The sequence below is a fragment of the Amphiprion ocellaris genome, chromosome 13 (genome assembly GCF_022539595.1).
Source record: "Amphiprion ocellaris isolate individual 3 ecotype Okinawa chromosome 13, ASM2253959v1, whole genome shotgun sequence".
Lineage (NCBI taxonomy): Eukaryota > Metazoa > Chordata > Actinopteri > Pomacentridae > Amphiprion > Amphiprion ocellaris.
In genome coordinates, this window is record NC_072778.1 from 3,828,661 (window position 1) to 3,856,655 (window position 27,995).

At 37.2% G+C, this 27,995-nt stretch overlaps 1 protein-coding gene across 2 annotated transcripts; it reads right to left on the reverse strand.

The window, feature by feature from the left end:
* Positions 1-19: 19 nt before the first annotated feature.
* Positions 20-27,380, reverse strand: sparc (secreted protein, acidic, cysteine-rich (osteonectin)). Of its 2 annotated transcripts, XR_002747145.3 has the most exons (11): positions 27,289-27,380; positions 17,158-17,223; positions 16,697-16,789; positions 12,761-12,848; positions 9,743-9,864; positions 9,363-9,483; positions 5,725-5,858; positions 3,767-3,915; positions 1,933-2,081; positions 702-784; positions 20-426 (listed from the first exon to the last, which is right to left on the reverse strand). XR_002747145.3 is itself a non-coding variant. In XM_023287600.3 (10 exons), the coding sequence occupies exons 2-10, from the start codon at positions 17,212-17,214 to the stop codon at positions 756-758; spliced, it is 942 nt and encodes a 313-aa protein (XP_023143368.1). In that variant the 5' UTR covers positions 17,215-17,223; positions 27,289-27,380; the 3' UTR covers positions 20-755. The 2 variants fall into 2 exon arrangements, 1 of the variants encoding a protein (XP_023143368.1); XM_023287600.3 differs by having other exon boundaries at positions 20-784.
* Between the last annotated feature and the right edge of the window lie 615 nt (positions 27,381-27,995).

The window sequence follows — 27,995 nt, forward strand, 5'->3', positions numbered from 1 at the left end:
ACGCAGATATGAATGCATGCAGATTCCCATAATCTTTTATTCATGGAAAGGGTTTGGTCGTTGTGGTCAGTAGAAACATGTTATCTGTGAGAAAAACTCTCAACCTGTGAGATTTTCCCCTCATTGAAACGTCCAAACAATATATTCCTCTTTATTGTTTTAAAATAGCAGTACACGTGTGTCCTCGCGTATGGAAAATAAAAATGAACAGCTGAATTAGCAGTAGTCAAAAGATCAACAACCAAAATACATAAAATGGCAAAAAAATAAAAATAAAAAATGAGTCCACCACCAAAAGGGTGCAAAAACTAAATAGTTTGTTTGGTAGAAAGCAAGCAGAGGGAACATTTATTTAGAAACTTTATTTTTGACTTTACAATTTCGTCTCCTCAAGATAATGTTTCAAATCCATCGCCAGTTAAAGCCCTGAAACACATGACAGCATATATATAATATTGTCAACAACATACATTTACATCAGAGGTCTTTAGTTTTCTTTACTGGGTGTTTTGTTCACCAAACAAGAGAATTCAAAGATTCTTGAACGGTTAGTACAGACTGTGCACATTTCTCTTTTGTAATCTTTTTTTTTTTAGTGGTATAGGCAGGAAAGATCATTATTTATAAAAACAAAACAAAATTTTAAAAAAATTGCAATTAGCACCGTTATTGTGATTTTTTTTTAACTTAGGGATCAGCACCTTGTCCCGTTAGTAGCGACTAGGAGTTGTCATACTCCTGCAGGTCGGAGGAGTTTAGATGATGAGGTCTTTATCGACATCCTCTGCAAACACAAAGACACGAAACATTCGTCAACACATGCTGATAGAACCATCAATGAGGGCATGATGATGGAGAAAACATCCAATAAACCTTCTAGTTAGGGGGAGAAATGTTATAGAGGAAAATAAAAAAGAGTAGATTGATCAAAAGCTTCATCTTGCACATTATAACATACAGCTTAATCTAATGTAGGATCAAATTGAATACTAGATTAATATATTTTGTCGTTTCAAAGTTTATTTAACTGTTTAGAGCATGTTTATCATTTATAAGTTACTATTTATGAAGTCTGCATTTTTTGCAAAATATTATGGAAATATTAAACTTTAAACTTCATTTTGGTAAATATGTCCAAATATTTGTCAGAGTTAATCTATATTTGGTCCAAAATGATTTTGGATCAATATTTTTGTGGTCATTATTGTTATCATTTTCAATCTGAATCACCAGATGTTCACATTTGCTAACAATGTGTTGTTTTACTTTGTTAATAGACACAGATATGATGTCTGATACATTGTTTAAGTCATTTATTGAACATAAATGAAAAATATATTCCCAATTTCTGCTTTCAGCTGTAAGGATTTTCTGCTTTTCCGTACATACAAGCAAACACAAAATGTCACTTGTGGGCATTTATTTCTTTTTCTGACATTATATACGGTTGTGCTCATAAGTTTACATACCCTGGCAAAATTGGTGAAATATTGTCGATTCTTTATTAAGAAAATACCAAATGTTCAAAACTTTGGGGTCACTTAGAAATGTCCGTATTTTTGAAATTGTCTGGGTGACCCCAAACTTTCGAACAGTAGTGTGTATTTGATCATGGAAAAACTTTTCTTTCATTTAGGGTTAGCAGTCAAAGTTACGTATTGTCACGTAGTTGTATTTGCTCTGTTCATTCATGTTTTCATTAAAGGCATATTTTCCAAATTCTGCCAGGGTATGTGATCTCATGAGAACAGCCGTAGTTTCAGCGGCAGCTAAACTTCAGTAAAACTTCAGTAAACACCACGACAAGCTTCACCATACTGACTTGTACTGACTGGTGATGGTATTTAGGTGTTCTAAAGTCCATTTGTTGCTGCATTTGTTGCTTTTGTAATGCTTCAAAATAAATGACACAGAATCTTGCTCAACACTCACGGTCCTTGATGCCGAAGCAGGAGGCCCACTCCTCCAGGGAGATGTATTTGTCGCTGTCGGCGTCGCACTCCTCAAAGAAGCGAGTGGTGCAATGCTCCATGGGAATGAGAGGAGCACGAAGAGGGGAGAGCTCTGTGTGGGTCAGATACCTGGAGATGTACAAAAAAAAAAGACATGAACAGAGATACAGCTTGAAATGTTGGGAGAACATGTGCAAGACAGAAATAAACCCGTAAATGACTCAAGTCCTTCCTTAAATGTTTAAGATACTGGAATTCTTTCTGCCATAATTGAATCTATACTCAATAAAGTAAGTAAATCAATCACTACTGTAATTTTTGCATTAATTTCTCGAAAAAAATATACATTTCACAGATAAATGTACATACTGATAACAGAAGCATGCTGTAATATTTAGAACAAGTAACATGGTGATTTTTGCATTCATTTCATGTTAAAAATATAGTTTGTACTGGTCAAATCAATGTACTGCTGTGTTAATAATGTACATATGCTTTAATATTTATGACAGCCATAGATACAATTTTTACATATATGTCAAAAATACACATATTAAATGTTAAATACACTAACTGTTGTGCTGATAATGGAAAAATGCTGTAATATTTCTAAGTCACACACTTTATCTTACAGGTATTTTTATGAAAATTTTCAAGTAAAATTATACATTTTTACAGTAAAATATGGAATGAAGCACATTTTTTAACTGTAAAATGAAAATTATCAGTACAATTCTTCACCGTAAGTGAAGAAAATGTTTTACCGTTATTTTACTGTAGCCTTCTGGCAACCACAGCTGCTGGAATTTTACCATATAATTAGTTTTGGTTATTTTTTACAGTGTCATTTATAAGGTCGACCTTTAATGTTATTTTTGATAAGCTGTGTTGACCTAATAACGATGGCGGTTGCATGAACTAAATTTTGCATGTAATTTCAAGTCAAATTTCAACAATCAAGTGAAGTTTGAGTAAATTCACTTGACAACCTCAAAAATTCAAGTGCCTTCTCCTCCGACTTAACATGCCTGAATAATATCAGGTGGTTGATTGCATGTAGACTGAATAAATATCATACAAACAGCATTTAAAGGTGAGTTTTTTTACAAGTACATTCCACTAAAGCAGTGAATTTGAGAATATTCTAAATTATATCACCATGAAGCCCTGAATCTGTTTTTATGGCTAAACTTGACCACTGCACTTGAAACTTAACACAGATGAGAATCGAATTGGAGCAACTTAAAGTTCTAAACTGCTGTCAACTTAAAAACTTGTGTATCCTGCAACAAATGCCCCACTTGGCCAAAAGTATGTGGACAACCCTAACGTAGCAGCATTTGTAATTACATGGTGCTCGCCCTAAAGGATGTCCACATATTTTTGGTCATATACTGTAGTAGTTACAGTAGTTGCATATCCAGTACTGGAATTTTTACCTTTTTTTATGTTCCACTGAGTTGTAACCAACAACTGAATGAAAGTTCATTAGAAGCTGCCATAACTCAAAAAGATTTGTGCAAACTGTTCATGTTTGTCTCTCACAGTGTGTGTCTGCTGGTATAACTGTGGACATGGTGAAATCATCACCAGCCAACAGGAAAATGCCATTAAATTTGGCTTTTGGCGGCTGTTTTTAGAGTCTAGAAGCCACATCATCAAGTTTTAGAGTAAGTACATGAACAGCTAGAATGTTGGATCCATCATTTTTCTGCGGTTTATCTGCTAGAAGCTAATTTAGCCTTGAGAACCTCACATGAATGTAACCTGAACGTGTGTGTGTGTGTGTCTGTGTGTGTGTGTGCAGTACGAACCCGTCGACGGGGTGCTGGTCGAGCTGGCCGAACTGCCAGTGGACGGGGAAGATGTACATGTTGTAGTTCTTCTCGAAGTCGTGGGCCAGCAGGTCCAGGGAGTGATCACCGGCCTGCAGCCTCTTCTCGTTCTCGTAGATCTTCTTCACCTGAAACCATCACCAGAAACACAAAGTTAATGATCGATCAAATGTTTCTAATCACTTCGGTTTGTATGATGATGGAGGCTGTGAATACGTCAAAACAAAGAGTGGAAAAGCTTTTTGTTTATTGATGGCAGCGTTAAATCGATGTGATGCTGGAAAAAGCAGGATCTCTCTGCTATTTGTTCTCTCTGGTGTTCACATGTAAACATTTCCTCAGCTTGAATGAGTTACATTCAGATTAGACTCTTTACAAGCCGCTTCCAGCACTATTTTGTGTTTTAAACAAGTGCTGTACTGTATATTCTTCTTGTTTAAACTTGTTTGTGGTGAATCGCTGGGCAAACCTTACTTTTCATTATTTACTATAACACAGCTAAATATTTGCGATACACAAGTAACATCTCTCTGTGAAAGAAAGCTAAACTGAAGTCTTGTGACTTTAAAAGGTTTCTTTTGGCTTAAAGTTTGTGTTTGAAGCTAAATATTTAATTGTTCAGAGGGAATGAACTGATCCATTTTGTTTGCAAGAAAATATCTTTACACTTGTGATGAGGGTTTTCAGTGTTCTGTAGTCAAATATAGTATGTATAACAAGGAAAATATATTAGAATAAAGATGCATTTTTAAATGCTGTGTAATGTCATTTGAAAACAGTTAGCAGTGCTGTGTTTTTCCTCTGTATATCTGTATTATTGTATATAGCATTCTGTTTTATTAATATCTTTTTTGCCAGTTTCTTGCACGTCTCTGAGAGTAATTGTTGCAAACTGGTAAAAAAAAATACCACCCAAAAAATAAAATAAAATGAAAGTCTACAGATGTGTGTATGAGGTATTTTTTCTATTAGATTTATTTCAATAATAATAATAATAATAATAATAATAATAATAATAATAATAATAACAGCAACAATAATAATAATAAAGTATTGTTATGTATTCAATAAATAAATATTTAATAAATAAATTTAAAACAGAATATTATAATAAACAAAAAACAGACACAAATAAATATAATTTTTAAAATTAAAATAAAATATTAAAATGCATTAAACATATATTTAAGACATTATTATTATTATTATTATTATTATTATTATTATTATTATTATTATTATTATTATTATTATTATTATTAATAATAATAATAATAATAATAATAATAATAATAATAATAATAATCTAAAATCTATAATAATAATAATAATAATAATAATAATAATAATAATAATAATAATAATAATAATAATAATTTATTATTGTATAACCTTTTAATTATTTTATGCATCTATTAAATAAATATAAATTTTTATTTAATAAATAAATGTATAATAGAACATTATAATAGACTAAAAACAGACACAAATAAATATACATTAAATATATATGTAATAAAATATTATTATTCCATTAAAATATAGTAATAATAATAGTAATAATAATAATAATAATAATAATAATAATAATAATAATAATAATAAATTAAGAAATTATTTTATTAAGTTTTCAATTTAGATATAGTTTTTTAAAAATCTTTGTTTTCTTTCCTCTGGAGGGCTTTGAGCCATTTGTTGGGACTCACTAGACCAAACTACCTGACTGTACATACAATAGCAAAAACACCACGTTTTTATTGAACTATTGAGGTACTTCTAACACTTTAGGTGCATTATATTAGGAATACTTCTACATTTTTACTTGAGAAAAATTTTGCATGTGCAACCCTCACATATAACAAAATCTCTCCATATTGTTAAAGGATCTGAGTACCTCTTCCACCACCATGACAGCATAAAGTCTAAATGTGACTGACCCTGAGCTTCTGCTTCTCTGTCAGCAGGTTGTTGTCCTCGTCGCGCTCGTACAGCGTCACCAGAACGTTCTTCAGCCAGTCCCTCATACGCAGGGGGAACTCGTTCAGCTCGCTGTCCATGCAGGGCTCGATGTCTGCACAAAGACACACAGTTTAACTTTAATAAATCATTTCCACATATTGCACGGTAAACTCAACCTCCTATCCCTGCTTTGGTATTTCACACAAGAGCAACACATATTTCAGGCTGGATCCATGAGATTTCTGATAGCTGAAACAGGAAAAGATCTCCTTGAACAGTGTGAAACTACCCCATGTAAAAGGTCAAATGCTATTTTCTGCAAGAAAAACTTAATTCATAATTTATTAATAAACTTTAATCTGCAACTAATTGCCTTCAATCAGCCAGTAGAGCTGAGTGAGAATGTTAAAGTTGGTAGCATGACACTGTGGTTTGAATTATTTTATTCCAGTTATTGCATTTGATCTTATATCTTTATTGAATTATCTCACATTTATGTTCATCCTAAAACTCAAACAGTGTGTTCAAATCCAACTTTACATGAGATTTGTACAGGACAGGATAAATGAAATCATAAACCTGCTCAGTTTAGTTTAAAATAAAAACAGATTTTAACATTAAAATATGTCTTTCATCCCTTCAAAGAACAGTGTTTGAGTCACGACAACTTCCAATTAAATTTTGTTTAACCAAAAACAAAACACAGTTAGGGGAATTATCTTTCTCCCAGCGATCGAAGGTATTTTTAATTACCAGTATTAACCATCTGAAATTGTCCAGGCATGTTGAGATGAGGGAGGGGACTGAAGCTGAAGAAAAACGAACTTATCAAGCTATTTTAATGAAGTTACTTTAACTTGAATTGATTTTTAAATCAACTAATGCAGAAATTGGAGTTTAAATGAAACACATTATTAAGTTGATTCAATTACCAACTTTACGTATCTACAGGTGCATCTATCCATGTACAGTATTTCCACTTCTATGTGCCAATATATGTGTATATTTATATGCACTTCTCTCTATATATGCTGTACATGCTGTATGTATATATATATATATATATATATATATATATATATATATATATATATATATATATATATATATATATATGTCTCTCTCTCTCTCTCTCTCTCTCTCTCTATATATATATATATATATATATATTATATATATATGTCTCTATGTATCTACATATCCATATGGCATTGTTTTCAATGTACGTACGGAATGCCTAATTCAGATACGTATCACGCGTTACATACATTATGAAAATATCACTTTTGCACCAACTACTGTATGTTGTGAATGACAATACAGTGGTCATTCTATTCTATTCTATTCTATTCTATTCTATTCTATTCTATTCTATTCTATTCTATTCTATTCTAATCTATTCTATTCTATGAAGCCAGTCCAATCTGTCAAAAGAATGTTTGCAGTGTAAAAGGTTAATCTTTAAAAAGTTACATTTACTTCATGCAAGCATGTATTTAATTAATTACATTTCTAGGGTAAAATATTCGTATTCATTCTTCCTCAAATGTCCCAAAGTCACAAACTGAATCCTGTTTGATTCAGAGGTACTGATCTCCATCTGAGCCCTTCAGGCCTGACTCATCTCCTCTGTAGGTGTGTGTGTGTGTGTGTGTGTGTGTGTGTGTGTGTGTGTGTGTGTGTGTGTGTGTGTGTGTGTGTGTGTGTGTGTGTGTGTGTGTGTGTGTGTGTCTTTCAGTTTGAACAGTGAAAGAAATGCGTGTCTGGACGGATCCTCCCACTGCTGAGCTGCAAACCTTCAGGCTCGACACGACAGTCCGACCCACCCATCCGTCCAGACTAACGGTACACTAAGAGAAAGACGTGCTGACAGACCTGAGCTTAGCTTCGGCTTCTTAACTTATCACACTGATGCGAAGGAGCTGAGCGGGAACAAAACTTAAGCTGCAGTATATTTAATCCCTCAATAGTGAACAAACCGATAGAGGCAGAAACCACACAATGTCAAAACAAAACACCCAAATTCCTAAACTATGACTGAATTTAAGGAGATAAACTTCCAGCTAAGTGGCCAGATTACTTTGGCAGAAATGGGACTTTTTTGCCTTGCTACTACATTTCTTTCCTATACTCACTTTAATTCCCACTCACTCCTTTCACTGCTTAAGTTAATGACCCATTAAATAATGAATTTTGTTTGCGCACTAGTCCAGAAACAAACTGTATGCCTACTTGTAGTCCTTTATGTTCCAGTGCATTTTAACTTGTTTTTACCTCCTGTGATCCAGCAAATCAGTTTAAACTCTGCAAGTAGGTTCAAATAAGGGCAGTGACCTTTCGAATGATCAGATTCATATTTTTATATGTGATTAAATAGGCATTTCCCCCACAGCCATCATTAACATCTGGCCTCTGTTTCATGGGTGTGTCCAGGGTGGAGGCAGCATTACCTCAGTGACTCAACATAGTCTGAATAATGATCAGTTTAACTCCTAATAGAGGTCTTCATCACAGCTTTCACTCAGAAACATGTCTTGTGTTAGTTAAGTTTTTCTTTACCAAGACTAGAGAAGTTTGTGGCGTACTTCCCACGAATGACACTAAAAACGTCCTGTCAAACTGTCTTTGAAGATTATAAGAAAAAGGAAAACTAATTCAGTGCTCATGAGGACTCTGGTGAGACTCTCAGCTTGGCTCAGAGCCTCACAGAGCTGAGCTATGAGTTCGATGACTGTAATTTACTGACCATGTCAAATATTTTAGCACTGAGTCATGGCAGTGGAATCAGACATAGAGCGTTAACGGATTCGGTTGTGTTTTAATGGATGGTTGGATGGTTGGAAAACTCTGTTGCACCAAGGGATGAAGATTATCTGCTCACATAGGGTAACACATCATGACGTATCATATTGTATCATAATGTATCTCTATGTATAATGCTGTATCCTAATGTATCATAATGTCTCCTAGTGATTCATATTGTACCATATTGTAGCACAATGTGTCAAAATGTATCATATTGTATTATAATGTATCATAAGGTATCATATCATATCATAACATATTGTATGCAGCATGATGCATCATATCATATCATATTATATCATAACATATCATACTGTATCACCATGTATCATAATGTCTCAGTGTATTATAATGTATCATAATGTATCATAATGTATCATTACGTATCATACTGCAAAATAATGTATCATATTGTCTCATAATGTATCATAATGTATCACATTGTGTCAAAATGTATCATACTGTATCATAACGTGTCATGATGTATCATAATTTCTCATATTGTATCATACTGTATCATAATGTTTCATAATGTATCAAAATACACCATATTGTCTCATACTGTATTGTATTATATCATAATGTATTATATTGTATCATATTGTATCATATCATAACATATTTTATCATAACTTTTCATATTATAACATTTCAGAATATAACCAATCAAAACATGTTGAATCAAAATCATGTATTATACTGTATCATAACATGTTGATTTGTATCACTTCATATCCTGTTGTATCACGATGTATTGTATGATAATGTATGGTATTATGTTATAAAATGTCCAACGTGTGTCAGAACTCACATTTGCAAGATCCGATGTAGTCAAGGTGCAGCTTGTGGCCCTTCTTGGTGCCCTCCAGGGTGCACTTGGTGGCAAAGAAGTGGCAAGAAGTGTCGTAGGTCTTGTTGTCAGTGCCGCAAACCTGGAAAAGAGAAAGCAATGCTCAGACTGGTGTGCCATGGTGGGATAGTTCAGGTATGTGACGACTATCCGCATGTTAACGCACGCAATCAAACCATTAACAGATATGGTGGTATAGCAGTAACTATCCAAGCATTAGCACTAATTGAGTGGTACTGAAGACTTCCCGTTAGCTGCATGATAAACTAATCAGACTGGTTACATTTGCAGGAAAACTACGACTTGACAACTTCAACACAAGAAGCTGTTTTTGGACTCACGTGCTCAAACTCTCCCTCGGCGACGGGGCAGGTGGACGGGTCCTGGCACACACACATGGGGGTGTTGCTCTCATCGACCTCACACACTTTTCCCTTCTTGCAGTGGTGGTTCAGGCAGACATCTGTGGAAAAACAATACCAACACAGAGGCTGAGCCGCTGTCTGCTGCAGTGAATGGCTCCTCAGTGAAACAGCCGACACAATCCAGTCCAGACGCTTTTTTCCAGCCCTTTGGCACAGCTGTTGCCAAAAGAAAACTCAAGTGAAATCATTAATGCATGAAAGGATCAATAAGGCAATGAGGAAATGACTACATGAGCGTGAAAACTGTCATCAAAGAGTGTGAATTTAGCTCCTGTTGGGTGAAACAGAAACCTGCAGAGGTGAAAATGTTGCTTCATATAAGAACAGCAGCAGTCATGGAAATATTACAGCTGAAAACAATGATTTAAACTATTTTGTAGTGCTTTAAACATCTTTCTGATGGCAACAAACAAGCTGTTATTTTAGTTTTTCTTCAAAATTAGAATCTAATATTAAAAGGTGGCCACTTTTAGAGAAAAATTTGTATCTTTTGTAAGACGAAATGTGTGCTAATATATGAATTTCATCTTAAACGCCTAATTGTGTCTTCAGATTTAAATGCCCCAAGAAACTGTGTTTTTCTTAAAATACTGCTCCAATACAGAAAGATTTGATTTACAAATGGCTGTTTAGGTTGTAAATTGTCTTTTGGGGTTGTTATTTCATGATTTTTTCCAAAGTTACTATTAAAACATTGCTAAATTAAAGCTTTTAAAATGATCATCAGCTGCTTTCCATTGGCCCTTCCTATTCTCACTCAAAATTGTGGATTATAATTGAAACACAACCTTATTTTATTTTAATACTATGGTATTTACATGTGTAAGGTTATTCATTCAGTAGTTTAGAAAACTATTCAGACCTCTTATTTTGAATCAGTTGGTGTTTTACTGCTAGTACACCATTTTACATCATTTTTACTTGTAAGGAAGCACATTTTACTCGTATTTTTACTACTTTTGAGTAGCTGAGTATATTTCTTTGCACCTTTCAGGCAGAACACAATGTACAGTCTGTACATTTGGACTTTTTTTCCTGCTGTCGGTGTTGTCTGTGGTCTTACAGCCGGGTGGAACATATAATTACAGCTGTCTCCTCTCAGAACAAGGCAGTCTGTCATTATGGCTGTTTGATTTGCCAGTTTGAGGCTTCGCTAAACCCGGATACCTCCTTGGCTGCAGGACAGAGATGATGACATGCAGCTAAATTAAATGTTGTCACAATGTGTATCAGAGGACGTCGGTGTGCGAGACAACAACATGACACATCGTTATCTCTGGAGTCACTGAAACTTCAGCGAAGTAAAGGATTTATGGAAGCTGGAGGTCAGAATGTGTCTGTACAGTGATGTAATGTAAAACACACATTTCTAGGAATCCTTACTTATATTTTCATCAGTTTGACTGGTTTTAACTTTAACTAACACCTAATGTGTTTACATCTTCCTATTGCTCCACACCTAAACAGAAAGTTAGAAAGTTCCAAATTGTTCCAAAGTTCCAAACTTATTGTGAGGTTTTTGGATTCTTTTTCAGATTGATTTCCATTTAATTGTTAGTTTTAAAGCTTTGCATATTTAATGCTCGATGCTTTCACCAAATTTGGAACCATCTCTGCATTACAAAGACATTTTTGGCCAGTTTTTACAACTACAAAATTCTATTTGAGAGACAATCTCACTCCCAACTTGTTGCATGTGTTGGTGCTTGGTAATGGCAATGGTTTTAGATGCACTGGGTACCTGTTTCTGTCATTTTTCAATGTTTGCCCTCATATAGACCTGCAAAGTCACTGTAACTTGGCTGGAAGTGCAGACACAAGACAGCAAAGGCTTGCATTTTGTTTTTGTTTTTTTTTCCATTGTTCACTTACTCTTACTTACTTTCAGGCACCGTTTGGCTTTGTTTAGTCATTCCAACTACTCGATTTAGATAAGACTTGATTAAAACAGAGCCTATTACATGTTAACCACTTAATAGAAAGCAAACTTCTCTCATCTGCAAAAATCCATTTTCCTCTGTACCACACTGACCAATCCCGACATACACAACTGTTCAAAAGTTTGGGGTCACCCAGACAATTTCATGTTTTCCATGAAGACTCCCACTTTTATCCATGTGCTAACATAACTGCACAAGGGTTTTCTAATCATCAATTAGCCTTTCAACACCATTAGCTAACACAATGTAGCATTAGAACACAGGAGTGATGGTTGCTGGAAATGTTCCTCTGTACCTCTATGGAGATATTCCATTAAAAATCAGCTGTTTCCAGCTACAATAGTCATTTACCACATTAACAATGTCTAGACTGTATTTCTGATTCATTTAATGTTATCTTCATTGGAAAAAAACGCTTTTCTTTCAAAATTAGGGACATTTCTAAGTGACCCCAACCTTTTGAACGGTAGTGCATCTATATGATTTGTTGTTGGAAAATGAGCGTCTGTGACTTGCTGACATTCACACAGTTTGCTACTAGCCTGCACATTGACAAATGACACTAAGCCGCACTTGTATTGTGTCTGTATGTACAAGGATTTGCAAGTTAGACCTAGTTAGTTGGGGATTTAAACTTGATTTGAGGCTTCACGTCAGAATTCGGTTTAGCTTAAGGGTTGGAGTGATTCATTTGGCTAATAATTGAATTTTGTCAATGAGGCTCCTTGTACAAGCAATAGAGTACTTAATCTGATGCATAAAACATCAGATTAGGGGCCACATTTTAAAGTGTAAATGTTGTTGTCATATTTTGGAAACTTACACCTCTTTTGAGGCAAAATTCTGTCATAAAATCTTTCAGGTTGAGACTTGTGTTTTGGTTATTGGTTAGAGTGAGAGTTGGGGAGAGGGATGTGATGGTTAAGAGAACTAATGTAAATCAATGCACTGTCCTGTCGAGTTTCAAAAACAAGTTGTTCCTTGGTGAACTTACTCTCAGCAGCGACGTCTTCAACGACCTCAATGGCCTCATCAAAGTCTCCAACTTCAATCTGCACTGGGTTGGCGCCCACCTCGGGCTCCTGGGAAACATAAGAGGTCAGAAGTCAGACTGTGAGCAGCTAAATCTCTGCATGACACATTAAAAAAAGCAATCACAGCAGGAATCAGCTTCTTCCATTAACCTTCCTGCTCTGATAAAGCGTTCTTCGCTGTAGCCGATGATTTTCGGTCTTCGGGTCTATTTCTGCTTGTCGTCCACTTAAACCAAACCGCCTAAATATCTCTGGTTTTCCTGGTAAAAACTTGAAACGTCACCACTAAAGAAGGTTCCTCCCTGAAGGCCAAACAGAGGCTGGGAGCAGCGAGACCATAATATCCAACAATAACAAGCAGCTGGGTGCACATGTGGTGAAGCTATGAAAAACGTAATGGCTTCCTGACCAGCTGAATGGACGGCTAAAATTAACAGCTGTGGGATCTTTGGTCCCGCTGGACCTCTGGAACAGGAAACGATAAAATGTTCACATGAAGGCTCAAACCTTTGCCGCAGCGATATTTCTGTGTTGTTTAGGTCTAGTTAAGGAGGATAGTTAGAAAAGTAAATGTTGTCAGTAAGGTGATTTTCTCCTAATAAGGTAAGAACATGGAAGAAGCTGGAAGGAATTAATGTTTTCCATCTCTGTCTGTTGGAAATGTTTAGTCAAAAGCCTCAGAAGGAACACATGCTTGAAAAGAATTAGGTAAACAGATTGATCAGATTTTGGTAAACATCCAATTGAACAAATTAAACTGACGTCTGATTTCTAAGTCAGCTGCTAAACAGAAATGTTTCAGATTATAGTTACAGCTAAAGGTAAAAAGTCCAGATTCCACAGTTTCATTTAGCAGATGTTGTTATCCAAAGCGACACACACCTGAGAGTAGATACAACACAAGCAAGGATCTAGTCAGGAGAAAACAACCTGGATAAGAGCAATAAAACAAGTTCAAGTGTGATAACAGGAGCATGGTGCCTACAAGCAGTATGGGAGGTAATAGGAATTTTAATTACTTTTTTGCAGCCTGTCAAGTGCAAAGGTCTTCGGTGAAGAGTTTGGTCTTTAATCTTTTCTTAAAGACTTAGAGGGATTCTGCAGATCAAACAGAGTTTGGTAACTCGTTCCACCACCGGGGAACCACAGAGGAGAAGAGTCTAGCTATCAACCGACCCTGCTGTTGTGGCAAATGCAACTATGACACTCCTGTCTGCTCTGATTGGTCAGCTAGCCCAATGAAAGCGAGGCAACGCTAGTTATGTACTATAACTACAGATATCTGAGTGATGTGGCTCTAGCAGAAGTTGCTTAATTTAGGAAATATATTGGACTGGGAGGAAGCTGCTCAATTTTTGAGGTCGATCTAGTTGCTAAGAAGGTGTTGCATGTTGATGTGGAGAAGTGATGGAAAAAAATCCAATTCAATTCAATTTTATTTATTTAGCACCAATTACAGGTCAAATTGTCTCAAGACACTTTACAGAACCCATATGCCTGACCCCCAGAGCAAACTCTAAGGTGACAGTCTGGACTTCAAACGGGGTGTTTCAAGCAGGTAAGGAACAGTGTTTTCTCTTTGACAAAGACTTTTTACATGTGTAACAAAAGCTCTAACATATTAACCCTCATGTCGTCCTGCGGGTCAAAATTGACCCGTTTTAAAGTTTGAAAATGTGGGGGGAAAAAAAAAAAAATTCACAATGAAACTTCTGATGTCCATATTTTCAACATTTTTGGGAAATCTTTGAACATTTTTTGGTGGGAAAAAAAGAAATGTTAAAAATGTTTCTTAAGAATCAACCAAAATCCAGCAAAATTCGCTGGATTTTGGTTGATTTTTATGTGAATGTTCTTAAAGAAAATATTAGAAGTTTTACTGGTGTATATGTAATCACTTTAGATATTTTTAGGATTTTTTGAAATATTTTTACTCATTTTTTGAAAAGATTTACAAGAATTTTCTTACCAAATTTGGGGGATTTTTTTAAGATAAATTTTTTTAAGGGAAATTTTTAAGGAATAATTGGGATTTTCTTCCTGAAGGTTTTGCAAATTTTCACAAATTTGGGGAATTTTTTTGCTGAATATTTGGATTTTTTTCAGACACGGAAACTATATTTTTAGGTGCCCGTAAATGAAGACAACAGGAGGGTTAAAGGAGTGGGAAAACTCTAAAAAGCAGGACCGGGCTCTTTGGGATGTTGGATATTTGCTTCTAGAGACAAAAGATACAACAACATATTCACATCTTGAAATTTCTAGTTGTTGGTCTGATTCCTTCACAGACTGCAGAAAGCTTCTCATCTCTGGGTGTTCACATGAAGAAGCACTGCTCACTGCACAATCACGTGAGAAAATACCAATGAAACCTCTTTGGCTGCAGCAACCAAACCCTGGAGATTCCATCAAACATCAGATTGTCTCTCTGAACAGCTGCGTGGCTCAGAAAACACGCTGCAGATGCCAAATGGAACTCACATGAGAGCAATGAGTGTTTGGGTTGAGTTTCCCAAAGCAATCACAGCCACATAAACTCTGCAGAGTGTGAAGGATGATTCTAGTTTGAAGCTTCATGGAAACGCTGAGCAGATATGATCAGACGGGTTGGAAACAAGCCAGAATATTATCTAGATTATCTAAACCACTTGTCCTGAAACCAGAAATGAACCTGGAATGTTATTAATAAAACATCAAGACTGTTTCAGATCTTGTTGCCACACTACTTCTTACTCGATCTGACTTAAAGTTGTTACATACGTTTACTCAAGTACTGTGCTTAAGTACACTTTTAAGATGCTTTACTTGTATTTCCACTTTATGTTTCCATCTAATGTAGTGAAGAGGAAGTATGAGGAGAAATATTGTGCTTTCTACTCCACTACTTCACAGTTTTAGTTACTTTTAAGAAGCAGATTTGCCACCATGTATACTATAACTTAAAAAAACAACAACATATTAAACCAGTTTAACATGTTTACAGTGTTTTAAACTTCTCACACGGTTTCGTTTAAGTTAATGTTCATATGATCCAACATCTCAGCAAAAATCAACACTGTGAGACAAACTGAATGGTGGATCACAACTTAGTTTGTCTTTCCTCTCCTATTAATTATGTTGGAGCCCTCAGATTTACCTGCTGTGCCTGTACATAAAACTGGATATATAGAAGATCAAACCACCTCCACCTGAAGCATCTGCATCAGAAATGTGCTGTAAAAGCACTGATGCTGGCTGTTATAATCTAAGGATGGTACATAAAATCAAGTATCAGTCAGAGGAACCAGCTGCACTTTGCTGCTAATACTTTCTCATAGTTGTAATGGAGTATTTCTGCATTGTTGTGTGCTGTCATGTTTCCAGATCTTAGCAGCTAAGTGGTAAATGCAACACTATTATTGACAGATATCAAATCAACCAGAAAACAGTTTGGACAAAAATGAGAACAAGTGGTGACTGTGCCCTGATTAGCCCCAGTCATAATGTGCATATCCCTATGTGGATTCATAACTGAGACCTTTATTACTATTACATTCTTTTTTTTTTTTAGCCCTATTATACTTTTGTATTTTTTTTGTCTTGCCTTTTATGCCTTATTTGTATCCAGCTGCTGTAATATGTGAATTTCCCCAGTGACAAATCAAGAAAATTCATCTTATCTTGTCTTATCTTATATGTTTGTGTAAATATGATTAGTGTCTCTTCAGACCAAGACCAGCTGTGTCAACCATCTGTCTGTGTGTTTGCTGTTCTTGGTTGTTGACTGACGCTGATCAAAGATAAAGAAAAATAGAAATCTTCAGAAGAGCTCCTAAATGGGCCTCGAAGGGAACTTGTTCTGAAGAACTTTGGAGAAAGCGAAAGCTCTCTGAACGTGGATGAACATCTAGACTGACCTCAACAATTCCCTCCTCGACTACTGGCTCCTCCTCCACAACGACCTCCTCTTCCACCATGGCCAAGTCTTCCACAGGGGTCACCTCCTCAGCCTGACACACACACACACACAAAGAAACGACATAACACACTTGCAGCTGCTCATAGAAAAGCACTTGAGTGAAGGAAGCCAGAAGCAGACAATGATCTCAGTCACACAATAGCACCGACAGATTATACACACAAATCGAATCTTGAGTTACACTCAGGGGAGCACTTGGCATTAGAGAAACAAAACTTTTCCTTCTCACACATGAACACATCTACAAGCAGAAATACACAGGATGTCTGGGTAAATGAGAAAACATACAGAAACTATCACACGTGAGCTGATGATGGCGCAGGAAAGGAGAAAGAACGCTACACAAAGAGAGGAACATGCTTGCAAAAAGCTAAAGGCTAAAACAGATCACACACTTACAGGAGCAGCCATGGCGTGGCCAGCCAGGCACAGGAGGAAGACGATCCACACCCTCATCTTCAAAGTCTGTCGAGACAAACACAGGCGATTCTTCTTTAATACCGTCACACAAACATGTTAAGAAGCAGAATCGTGAACGTAGATAGAAGGTTTTATTATAGTTTAACCAGATGTTTTTCCCATTTTGGGCAGAATAAAGAGGACAGAAGTTTTTCTTTAGATATTTAAGGGAATAAAAGATAAAATTAAAGAAAAAAAAACTGTCCAAATATTGTCCCAATTATGACACTTAATTGAAAACATCTGACTTCCTGTTGTGTTTTGGGCATGGATGTTAATGATATTATTGAGTGTCTTGACGAGCTACATTACCAAATTTCATAGTTGTCAGTGACACGTACTGACTGTAGTAAATGTTTGAAATTTTCCAGGGGACGGTATTGAGCCATTTTGGCACACACGAGTGCAATTCTCCTACAATATAAAATTTTTCGCCAGTCTTGATGTGTGTGCAAGTTTTCACACATTTTCAAGTATTTCTAGGCCTTCAGTCAGGAGAAAAATTCAAATTCAAATCTAAATGATAACATCTGCAATCATGTCACAGAACTCTGCAGTTGTTCTGAAGACAGCAAACAACATGCACAGACTAATGGAAGCTCTCCAGTTTCACAACAGAGCTCCTCTGCTTTTGTTTACAGGCGCATTCTGTCAAAATTGTCTGTAAAACCACTCAACAGGAACACAGTTTGACTCAGTGAAAGGAATTTTCTCATTCGGGAGCTTAAATCAGAGCAAACACAGTAGCTGAATGCAGTAAGTTAGTTTTCAGAGCTGTAACGACGCAGTCAGCCTATCATTCTGCGTGTAAACAGCCCCCGTCTTTATGTGCAGCCATTTTTCCACGACCTGAGGCAACATATTTTCACAGCTCATATTTCCACCAGGCCTCTGCTTGATAAAACTAGTTTCCCTGCAGCTTATTTACATTCGTACAGCCATCACAGATATGTAATAAAATGCACCCGAGGTGTAATTTAGAGGACTTTAGTATGCAAAGCAGGGCTCAGTTCTGTCTCAGTGACATGAGATGGTAAAAAAGCCTACAAGCTTCTGTTATGAGATTTTCTGTATGCTTCATGCTCCATGTTGAGCACAAAATTACATGTACATACATTTTCTATTAGAATAACAACAACAGATACTGCAGTAACTCCAAAATGAGTAATTTTCCAGATTATAAAGCATGCTATCTTTATCAGTTTAGTGAAAAATGGAGGCTGCCTGGTGCTGGAAATACAAAAAAAGTCTCAGAAAGTATTAATATTAGAGAGTTCCTTGTGGAAATGTATGAATAAAAATACATTTTAAACCCAACAGTTTGTTAATGATTTCTTAAATTTGCTTCTCAATCTATAAAGGTTTGATTAGCAAAGCGTGTAAGTTTTTCAGTTTACCAGACCTGCATTGAAACTAACACTTGTCTGCATCTTCATGTTCATTCAAAGCTGTTAAATAAGAAATAAGACATGTTTTGAGTGACAAACAGTCGAAAGATCTTTCTACTCTTTCTAAACTACATCATTAATTCTTTTTACTCTGGGACAAGCTTAAACTGGTTCATACTATCCACCAAACTAGTCGATAATTCAATTTTGAAGGCACATTCTTAGGTGAAGCAGTGCCAATTTTTATATTTTGAGATTATATTTGACACAAACAGTTTATTGACTTTCTATTTCTACTTTCAGAACAGTTCTCATGCTACAATAAGTTCTTTTACATAGAATCACTAGGAAAACTTAAACTTTCTCCTGTAAAAATGTCCAAATTTCCTGTGAGATGTGGCTGCCGTGAGAAGAGACTATCCATGAGTGGTTTATCTGTGTCTGCTCGACAGACGACTGTCTACGAAGCCACTGTTGGAAACTTGATATAACACCATCTCCTACACAGCTTCTCTTTCTTCTAGGATTAAATAAGGGCTCCTTTGTTCGGTAATGGAGTGTAGCATTGCTTGGTCTTCCGCTCTCAGTCTCCGTTAGTTATCTCCCTCTTCACCTCCATGAAATCAGCTGTTCCATCCAGACATCCAGAACAAAATCTTATCGACATCAAAGAATGTATGGCAGCGATATATGGGCAAGTTTAAGTGCCCAGGTAGGAAAGCAATAAAGTTCAAAGTCCTTACTGTTATTTTTCCCAATAACAAATAAAACTGGAATTTGCGTCAAAACAAGAGTCTAAGTTTTTTATCTGCGTTGATGGAAATTTCTCAAGTAACAGTGAAGAGAGTTGACACAGTTTGCACAACACACCGAACGCTGCGCGAGATCCACGGGGGATAATAAGATTTACCAAACAGAGCTGTGCATACTTTGAATTCTTGCAGCTCACTGAAGAGGGCAGCAAGTTTAAAGCAACAATAGAGGAGTAAAACTTAATGATCCGAACTTGACATGGAGCGTTGAATCGTCTAAGTTCCTTCCAACTTGTGCAACAATTATCAAGTCAGACGTGGAAGAATGGAAGATCTTAAAAACATCGCCGCAAGGGGAAGTGAACTTGACATTTTGGGGGTGGAGGAACGCTTTGCCAGGGTGGTGAAAAGCCTCCCAACAACAAAGTGCCTGAACAGAGCAACATGTTTCAACACATGCAGTGAAAAGGGTAAAGTTCTGCATTCAGGCAACGATGTGTTGTTTGACAAAATCTCGGGCGAAGCAAGAGAAATCTGTTATGTGGACAACCGTTGGCCTGTAGGTGCACGTTTGTCTGCTGTCACTTTCAAATACATGCAGGAATGACTGATGTGTTTGTTTTTGGGTTAATTTGCTTGTACGAGATGTAACATTCTTTCCTGCAGGAAAATAACACCATTGGATATCAGATCTCCCTCCAATGATAGATCTTAAAACTGCAACCACAATGTTTTCTACAACAATCCTGCAAATATCTGACAGTATTCCAACAATTCACTATCTAGACTACCATTAACTACTATCTGTCATCATTTTGGTGCATGTGGAGTTTGGTGGAAGAAACAGAAAGTCTAAAAGCTCAGTTAATGGTGCTGTTTTTGCAAAGTTCATGCCACCTGAAGCACATACTTGTCTGCACTTTGATGTTTGTTAGGAACAATATTTGCAATAAGCTTAAACTGGCCAACAATATTAACCAATCTAATATATTATTCAATTTCAAAGACACGTTCTTACATGTAGCAGGTGTAGCAAACAAACATATGTTTCCCAGATGATAAACAGTTTATTGTCTTTCTGTTTCTACTTTCTGTAGAGTCCAGGTGCCATAATAAGTTCTTTTATATAGAATCAATTGGAAAACTTCAACTTTCTCATGTAAAAATGTCCAAATTTCCTGTGAGATGTGGCTGCCATGAGAAGAGACTACCCATGATTGGTTTATCTGTGTCTGCTCTACAGACAGCTGTCTAAGAAGCCTCAGATGATGATGAGCCTGCTTCAAGTTCCTGCGACCTCATGTTTAGTAGCTTTAGTTTTCAACAGAGGAACCGGGGTCTCAATGAAGCTGGAGAAGGCAGCACTTCAGAAAGGTTCAGGAACCTAACAGCAAGACTTACATCACTCAAAGACCCTGAGCAGTCAAGCGTATTCTTCATCATTTTCCAGTCTGCATTTGCAAGTGTCAACTGCAGACAAGTTTTTTTTGTGTGTTTCTAGTCATTGTGCTTAAAGGCCATGACGATACAGGAAAAGCTCTGCGACAGTTTCACACCAAGTGAACAGGTCCATCTTCAAATTTTGTCATGGTGGTCATCATTTTTGTACTGTCATATCTAAAAATGACAGAACAAATCAGTCATGCAACTTTATACTGGAGTGGAAATACTCATAACAAATGCCTAAAGGGATCTTTAAGTCACTTGGAAAGTTTCTGGACATTTGTCTTTGGAAGTAAAAGTTCTCTGGATTTTTGGTGCTAATAAATATCTATCATATAGTGTTGTCTGTTTCTTCTGCACAGCACAGTGCAGCTTCATGCAAAACATTAAAAAGATGATATCTGTTTTTTGTGACCACTAATGTCCATAAAGGTCTCATATAAGGAAAGCAAACTCGTGGATCTTTGATGCCTCACCAGTAAATCTCATCTCAGATCTGCTTCGAGTTATACAGTAGCGGACAGAGGATATCAATCAGAAAAAGGCGTAATTCCGTCTTCCTGCATTGTTCTTTAACACCTGTCAAAAATCTTTCTGTACTTTATGCAATGTGAAAGAAGGACTTCTACAATAGCGCCTACTGTTTCTGAAGGCCCAGAAAAATCGGACTAAGAAGTCCTAAGCAGGCTTGGACATGGAAAAATACAGAAACCCTGGCAGGGGACGCAGACAGTGACGTCTCCAAATAACCTGCACACAAGGAAACTTCTCTGTACCTTTGAAAAAGCTGAGCTAAAAAAAAAAAGATGTTCGGCTGACGGGAATCTTCATAAAAAAGAACCCCTGACACATACTATAAGTGGCGTGTCTGACTGAGAGAAAGTAGAGCTAAATGTGATCGCAAAGACAGGAAAAAACTGGTCTCATCCCCAAAAAGTGTGGGGCTAGTATTTGATTTGGAGGGACACGCTGTTCCCACCATATGTCTGCTTTAACGTATTCCTATTTGGTCAGAGGACCGTTCGACTCAGTTCGGCAGGAAGGAGGAGGCCGGACGGACTGACGCTACAGCAAAACAAATTATTTTATTTGGAAAGCTGCTCCCATAATCAAACAGGGTCGAGGCTAAAAGGGAAACTTCAGGCTCATAAAGGGGCCCTTTTTCCCCCGCAAATGTATTTAATTTGGGAGGTTAGTTAGGTAAGCAAGTGTAAACTCACTATGGAGGAAAACAACCTGGACTGGAGCTGCCGCTAACACAGATATCTCCCTCACTGTCACTGTAATATCTCTCTTTTCTTGGCTCATTCCACCTCTGTCTCTTTTTCCAGCAGGGCTTTAAAGGGAACTGATTTAGAGGAATTCTTTCCCTTCTCCTCGGTGATATAACAGGCGGGTTAGAGGCCTGGATAAACAACCTGTCGCAGTCTGTCTGCCAGCAAACAGTGCAGACAAACAACACTGGCATGTGAAGGACCGTGCACAGGCGAATATTATAGAAAAACTCTGAGAATGAACAGTGATTTCCTCTGTCTGTATGGACACACAACTATCTGGATGGCGAAATATTGTAGTTAATGAAATACTGCCAAACTGAGGTTTATCATGTTCTGTGCACTGTATGGGAAAATGCTTGAGATTGGGTTTCAATTTAGCAAATTGTTTCTCTAAAAACTTAAAGTTTGCATTCAACATTTGATTAAAATCTGCTACTTGCCACTTTTTTCTTCACAAAAAGGTTGATCTCTCAACAACTCTTCCCAAGTTGTTGCAGATTCTGTGCATCTTCATTGTCAGCTCAAGTTACACTAATTTCTTCTTTCAAACCTGTCGCTATTTTAGTACTATCTGAAGCTCTACTTTCCCCATGAGACAAAATATTCTTCATTCAGATGAATGAGACTGGCAATTAGACTTTTCTAGGAATGGTTCCACCATTTGGTCCTTATGATGGACAGATTTTTTCTGGAGTGCAGAAGGTCAAACAGCTGTTAGAAACCCTGTCAAGAGATCTGAGTGAGGCAGTGAAGCGTTGCTAAGCCCTTTGTGGTTAGTTAACAGAAACACTGTTCAGAAATGTAAACTGTTGAAGATAAAGTCCCAGTGACAAATTGGGAGTCAGTTTAAACAAATAAAGTAAAACATTTCTATAATGGCTCATAATGTGCACGTCTGAGGCATTAATTCCATCAGAGTTCAACCATTTAACTATGACTTGCTGATTTATTCAAATAGATCCTTCTTTTTGTGCTTTTTGAGGATTAAGTTTGTCACTGAAATTCTCTTTAGATTCATTTCATTCAGTCTTCATGTCACCGGGGGCATTTATTATTAATATCTGCTGATACCTGATACCATTTTTCTGGTTCAAGTATTGCAGATTAGCTGCAGTATCTGATTTAGCCTCTTACTGTTTAATCTTGAGCGACCACAAGAGGAAGGCAGATTCCTTTTTGTAAGCTGGGTCTAGCTAGTTGAGGGGCACCATGACAAAGTCTTCCGTGAAGCGTAACTACTTCTGGCCAGCACACATTTGTAAAAGCTAACTGGGCTCAATGAGATATTGTTCCTATATCCCAGTGGAATATGTCACAGCTACTTTTCTGGTCTGCACTGTGCACTTGACCAATAAAAAGTGTGCCTGTATTTATATTATCAATTACTGATTGATATTGCAGCAAATTTTAAGTAAATTAATCAGATTTCCAGCACATGTGTAAGAGTAGACATAAACAAAAGATCAGGTTTAGGTTCTTGCCGATATCGATTAGTTAAATATTCCCTGATCTGCCCATTAGTGTAGCTGCAAAAATGTCACCAAAATGTAAATGTACAAATTCTGTTGTGTCATTTTGGATAATATTCCTGCAGCAAAGATACAGGAGGATCGTATATAACTGCATCAGTAATACTAGCAGTCAGTAAGTTTGCAGTTTTCTTGGAGTCTGTTGAGAAAAACAAAAGGATAAAATAACACTCATGTTCTTCTGCTAAATATCAGCTACGAATACTTTAAATAACAAACTTTCACTTTGCTAAACTTCTTTCCTTTTCAAAGATTTGCCTTTTTCCAAGTATTTTTCAGGTTTGATCAGCTAAAAGGTTCAATCTTGGCAACCTGCAGCAACTGTTTTCTCGCTTCATTCCAAGCTGCCTGGCAATCGGACGCCTAAAAAATTTAGTTTCTCTCCGGTGAGCCCTTTAAGTTGCCTGGACAAAGAGCAGTAGTCACCTGTATCAGTGAGCACAAAGAGCACAAACAAGAAGGGAAGAATGGTGCAGAACTCTGAGGGGAAAAGGAGAAGAAAAGTCAGGATCTTTGTAATCTGAGACCCTCGTCAACTGACCTCTTTCCTTCCCCCGTCACTCCATCCTCCATTTCCTTTGGGTGAAAACTGCTTTATCCAAGTCAGTGTTTGGATCATTTTGCTGTTCTCTTTTCATGTTTTCTCTACTCTGGACTGAGGTGAACAAAACATCCACATGTCCTCATATCATTGTCTGTAGAGAATAAAAGCCAAATGCATGTTGAACAGCGACATTGTTCTTTGCATTAGGTTGGATTTGTATGAACTGCTGCAGAAAATTATACCTTTCTCTCTATGTGTTTGCTTTGATGGCACTCTGCTTTTATCCTCGCTCCCTCTTCTCTCTGTGGCTTTTCAGATCATTGCCATTACTGGGAATAACTGCACTTATTCGTGTTTATTCAGCTTTAATCAGACCTCCGGTGCCTGTCTGCATGGGTAAAGGTTCGACAGTCACAATCTTTGTTTATGTGAAGTCTTCTTGATGCAAATCTGTGGCTTAAATTGCTCCTGTCATCTCCACTGACCCGTCCAAGTCTTTCTGTTGATATGTATGCTCTGAGAGCGAGTCAGCATGGAAGTTCAGATCTGTATAATCTTCTTGTTGGCAAAAAAATTAAAAATGTAAATGAAAATGCAAGAATACACCTCAGAAAAATCACATAAATGCTGCTTTTTCTGCCTTTAAATCAGCAGTAACGATAATATAAGCGTTTACTGCATGTATTAATAGTTTGTTGCTCCGAACACTCACTGTTTTGATGTTCTCATCTCAAATTAAGAGAAGAATTAAGGTGTTTACATGAGTAATAAAAACTAAAAAAGCAAACAAAAGAGAGCTGCTTCAGGAAGATGCTGCTTGATCAAGGTTTGAGTGAGTCAGTCACATCTACTTTGTTAGCTTCTGAACAACCCAGATGAAAATCTGAAGAAAACTCTCCTTCCCAGCAGGACTGAGTCACATCTGTTAATCATTTCCTTTTTATCTCACTATTCTTTCTTCTTTAACAGTTTTATTCTTTCTTTTCTTGATTCTTTTTACCATCAAGTCTTTTTTTTTGGTCTCTAGCTCTCGCTCTTCCTGTCCTTCTCACTGACACAACTCCACTTTCAATCTTTTTTTCCTCCACGTCAAGTCCAGACAGCAGCACAAACCCTCCCTCCTGTGGGGGGGATTAGTGCTTTTCTAGAGATTGCCAAGCTGGCCCTGGTATTTCACAGCATCCTCCTCCTCCTCCCACCACGGTCCAGACCTGCCACCTCAACAATTAAGCCCCAGAGACGCTCCGTCTCTTCTTCGCCCATACTAATGCTGCACACATTGTGCTCCGTTCTTCCCAAACGCAGCTCTGTAAAAATCCTGGACAGGTGTGATGAACAGGGAAGACAAAGACTTCTTTTAAAAAATCAAGTCATTTGAAGCGGTTTGTCTTTTATCGAGTGTCAGGGACGAGGAAAAGATTGCAGTTTTATGGAGTTCTAAAGAATAACTTGCAAGAAGAAAATGTGAGACAGAATAAAACTGGTGAACTTAAAAACACGAGTAAATGTCTAAACAGTTTCCAAAGTAGAATACATAGAACTCGTGCAAAGATTAAGCTTTTTCCTTAGATGTTGGATCCAGATAGATTAGGCTTCTTTTCTTTTAGTCCACTGTTGATTCTGTCTTTGAAAGACAGGTTTATAGCACATCTAATTCCTCTAAAACCCCAAATAAATCTGCAAGCATCCCAATATTGCATCCATTTTCGATAGTTGAAATTTCTGTGCCGCTCTAACAATCTCTGCTGTTCTAGTTTCAATGTTTTCCACCAGATTTTGGAGCCTGGCTGCAGGGATTTGCAGCCACAAGAGCATTAGCGAGGTTAACACTTGCTAGAGTTCTGGTTCTCGGCTGAGTTTGAGTTCATCCAAAAGGTGTTGGATGGGATAGGAGCTCTGTTGTTCCACAGCAAAGTGTGATTTCTTCACGGAGCTAGGCTTGTGCACACAGAAACAGGAAAGGGCTTTCCCTAAACTCTCCGCAAAGTTTGAATCGCACTATTGTCTGGAGAAAATCACCGTATGCTGCAGAAATATGTATTCTCTTAGTTGAAGCAGAACAAAATTCACCGTCTTTTTACAAATCACAACACTTGAAGGCATCTTCACTAACTCGGAGAAACAGCTGGTAACTGATCACCATGGCAACCCACATTCCTTTACATGGGTGTAATGAGAGAGAGGGGGATGAAGGGAGGGAGACAGAGAGGGATGTTTGTGGAGAAATGCTCCCATTACTCTATGAGGCTTTGTTGGAATTTAATCCTCCTCCTCTTCCCTTCCTTTCTTTTTTCTTTCTGTTCGGACAGTTTGTTTCTGCAGAAGTCCAGTTGAAAACTAAACTCTTGTGACAAAACTTTAATTGTTTAAAGTAGAGAATCAACACTGACAATGAGACGAAACCAACTGTTTTAAACTCAACTGGTACACAACGCCTGTGTTGGCATCCCTCCTCCTTCACCCACAGTCCCCACTCCTCCTCCTCCTCCTCCTCCTCCTCCTCCTCCTCCTCCTCCTCTTATTGCCGATGTGGCACACAATACCTCCACAGAGAATGAACCCTCATAATCACAGATTGTTTACCTGCAGGGAGTGTTTTTCCATGCAGCTGTTAGCAGTAATGACAGGCAAGTCTGTACACAGAGTTCTGAACCCACGGCGGCTGCCTTTGAACCAGATGTTAGGTATTTATTAAAGTATGTGTACAAATTAATAGTAAATAGTGGAAAACAACATGGACAATTAAGAAAAAGGCAAATTGCCAAGTGTGGATTTTCAATAATGCATTGAAATGTGAGATTGTAGCAGGTGAACAGTGTGTGGAAAACTTCAAAAAGAAAGTCTTCATGATGTATGGATTTTACCTGACTCTATTGTAGGTGGTAACCAATTTGTCATCATGTAAGGGCAAAATATTCTGCTTCGAAAGGTTTGACTTGAGCAAAATGCACTTGAAAGTGTAGTTTTGTGACATGATCGCAGAAAAACAATGCCAGTAACTATGACACAAATATGAAAAGTCCTCAAATCATCTGATCACACAAACATAAAGTCCCATAACTCTTCCTCACATCTCCATCCAGTATGTCACATGATTAAGCAGAGCTGGGCTTTGCAGTGCAGAGTGAGACCTCTTACCTTCAGCTTTGCAGAGCAGGGACACCAGGAGAGAAGTCAGCTGTGTGCAGGGCCAGGACGATCTAACACTCTCACCACTTAACACACAAGACATTTCCAGTGGGACGTCCCAGTTTGGACACAGATCCCCCTCCTCCTCCTGCGATTTTCCCTCAACCCAAACCTCACATTTGCTTCCATTACACCCTCCCCTCCGTCTTCCTGCCCCAGTGGGCGGGGCTTAATGTTCACTCTCAGCTCCAGTCTGAAGTTGAAGCTCCAGGGTGAAATTTGTTGGAAACTTTCTGGTAGTTTCTTCACTGGTCGGTTGATGTAGAATGGAATCTGGAACCTTAGTTCTAGTTTTAAGTTATTATTTTAAAGTCATTTTAATTGGCACTTGAACCACAGGATGCTACTATGGATGCTTCAAATAGAGGCAATTTCAGTTTCAGTTTAGCTGCAATACATCCCAGGGATATATGTGTGTGTTTTTAATTGTTTTGGAATTCTAGTGAAACATCCTCTCATTTTGTCTGAACTATGGTTGTGTGTACAGCTAAAAGGCAATAAAATTTGATTTGATTTGATGTGTAGAACTGAGCATGAGCTTGTTGTAGCACTGAAATATCCATTATCTGTTTTGTTTAATATAGAGGGGAAGAACACACAGGAAATATAGTGAAAAAACTTTAAATATTAAATATAATAAAAAAAATTGTGGCTGA

What these genes read in the sequence shown, in the direction of transcription:
- sparc (XM_023287600.3), bottom strand. Translation starts at nt 17,214, where the DNA reads ATGAGGGTGTGGATCGTCTTCCTCCTGTGCCTGGCTGGCCACGCCATG. An exon ending in TGAAGACGTCGCTGCTGAGA is followed by an intron (nt 9,865 to 12,760) that starts GTAAGTTCACCA and finishes GTTTTTCCACAG; the next exon opens with ATGTCTGCCTGAACCACCAC. An exon ending in CTGCTTCGGCATCAAGGACC is followed by an intron (nt 785 to 1,932) that starts GTGAGTGTTGAG and finishes TTGTGTTTGCAG; the next exon opens with AGGATGTCGATAAAGACCTC.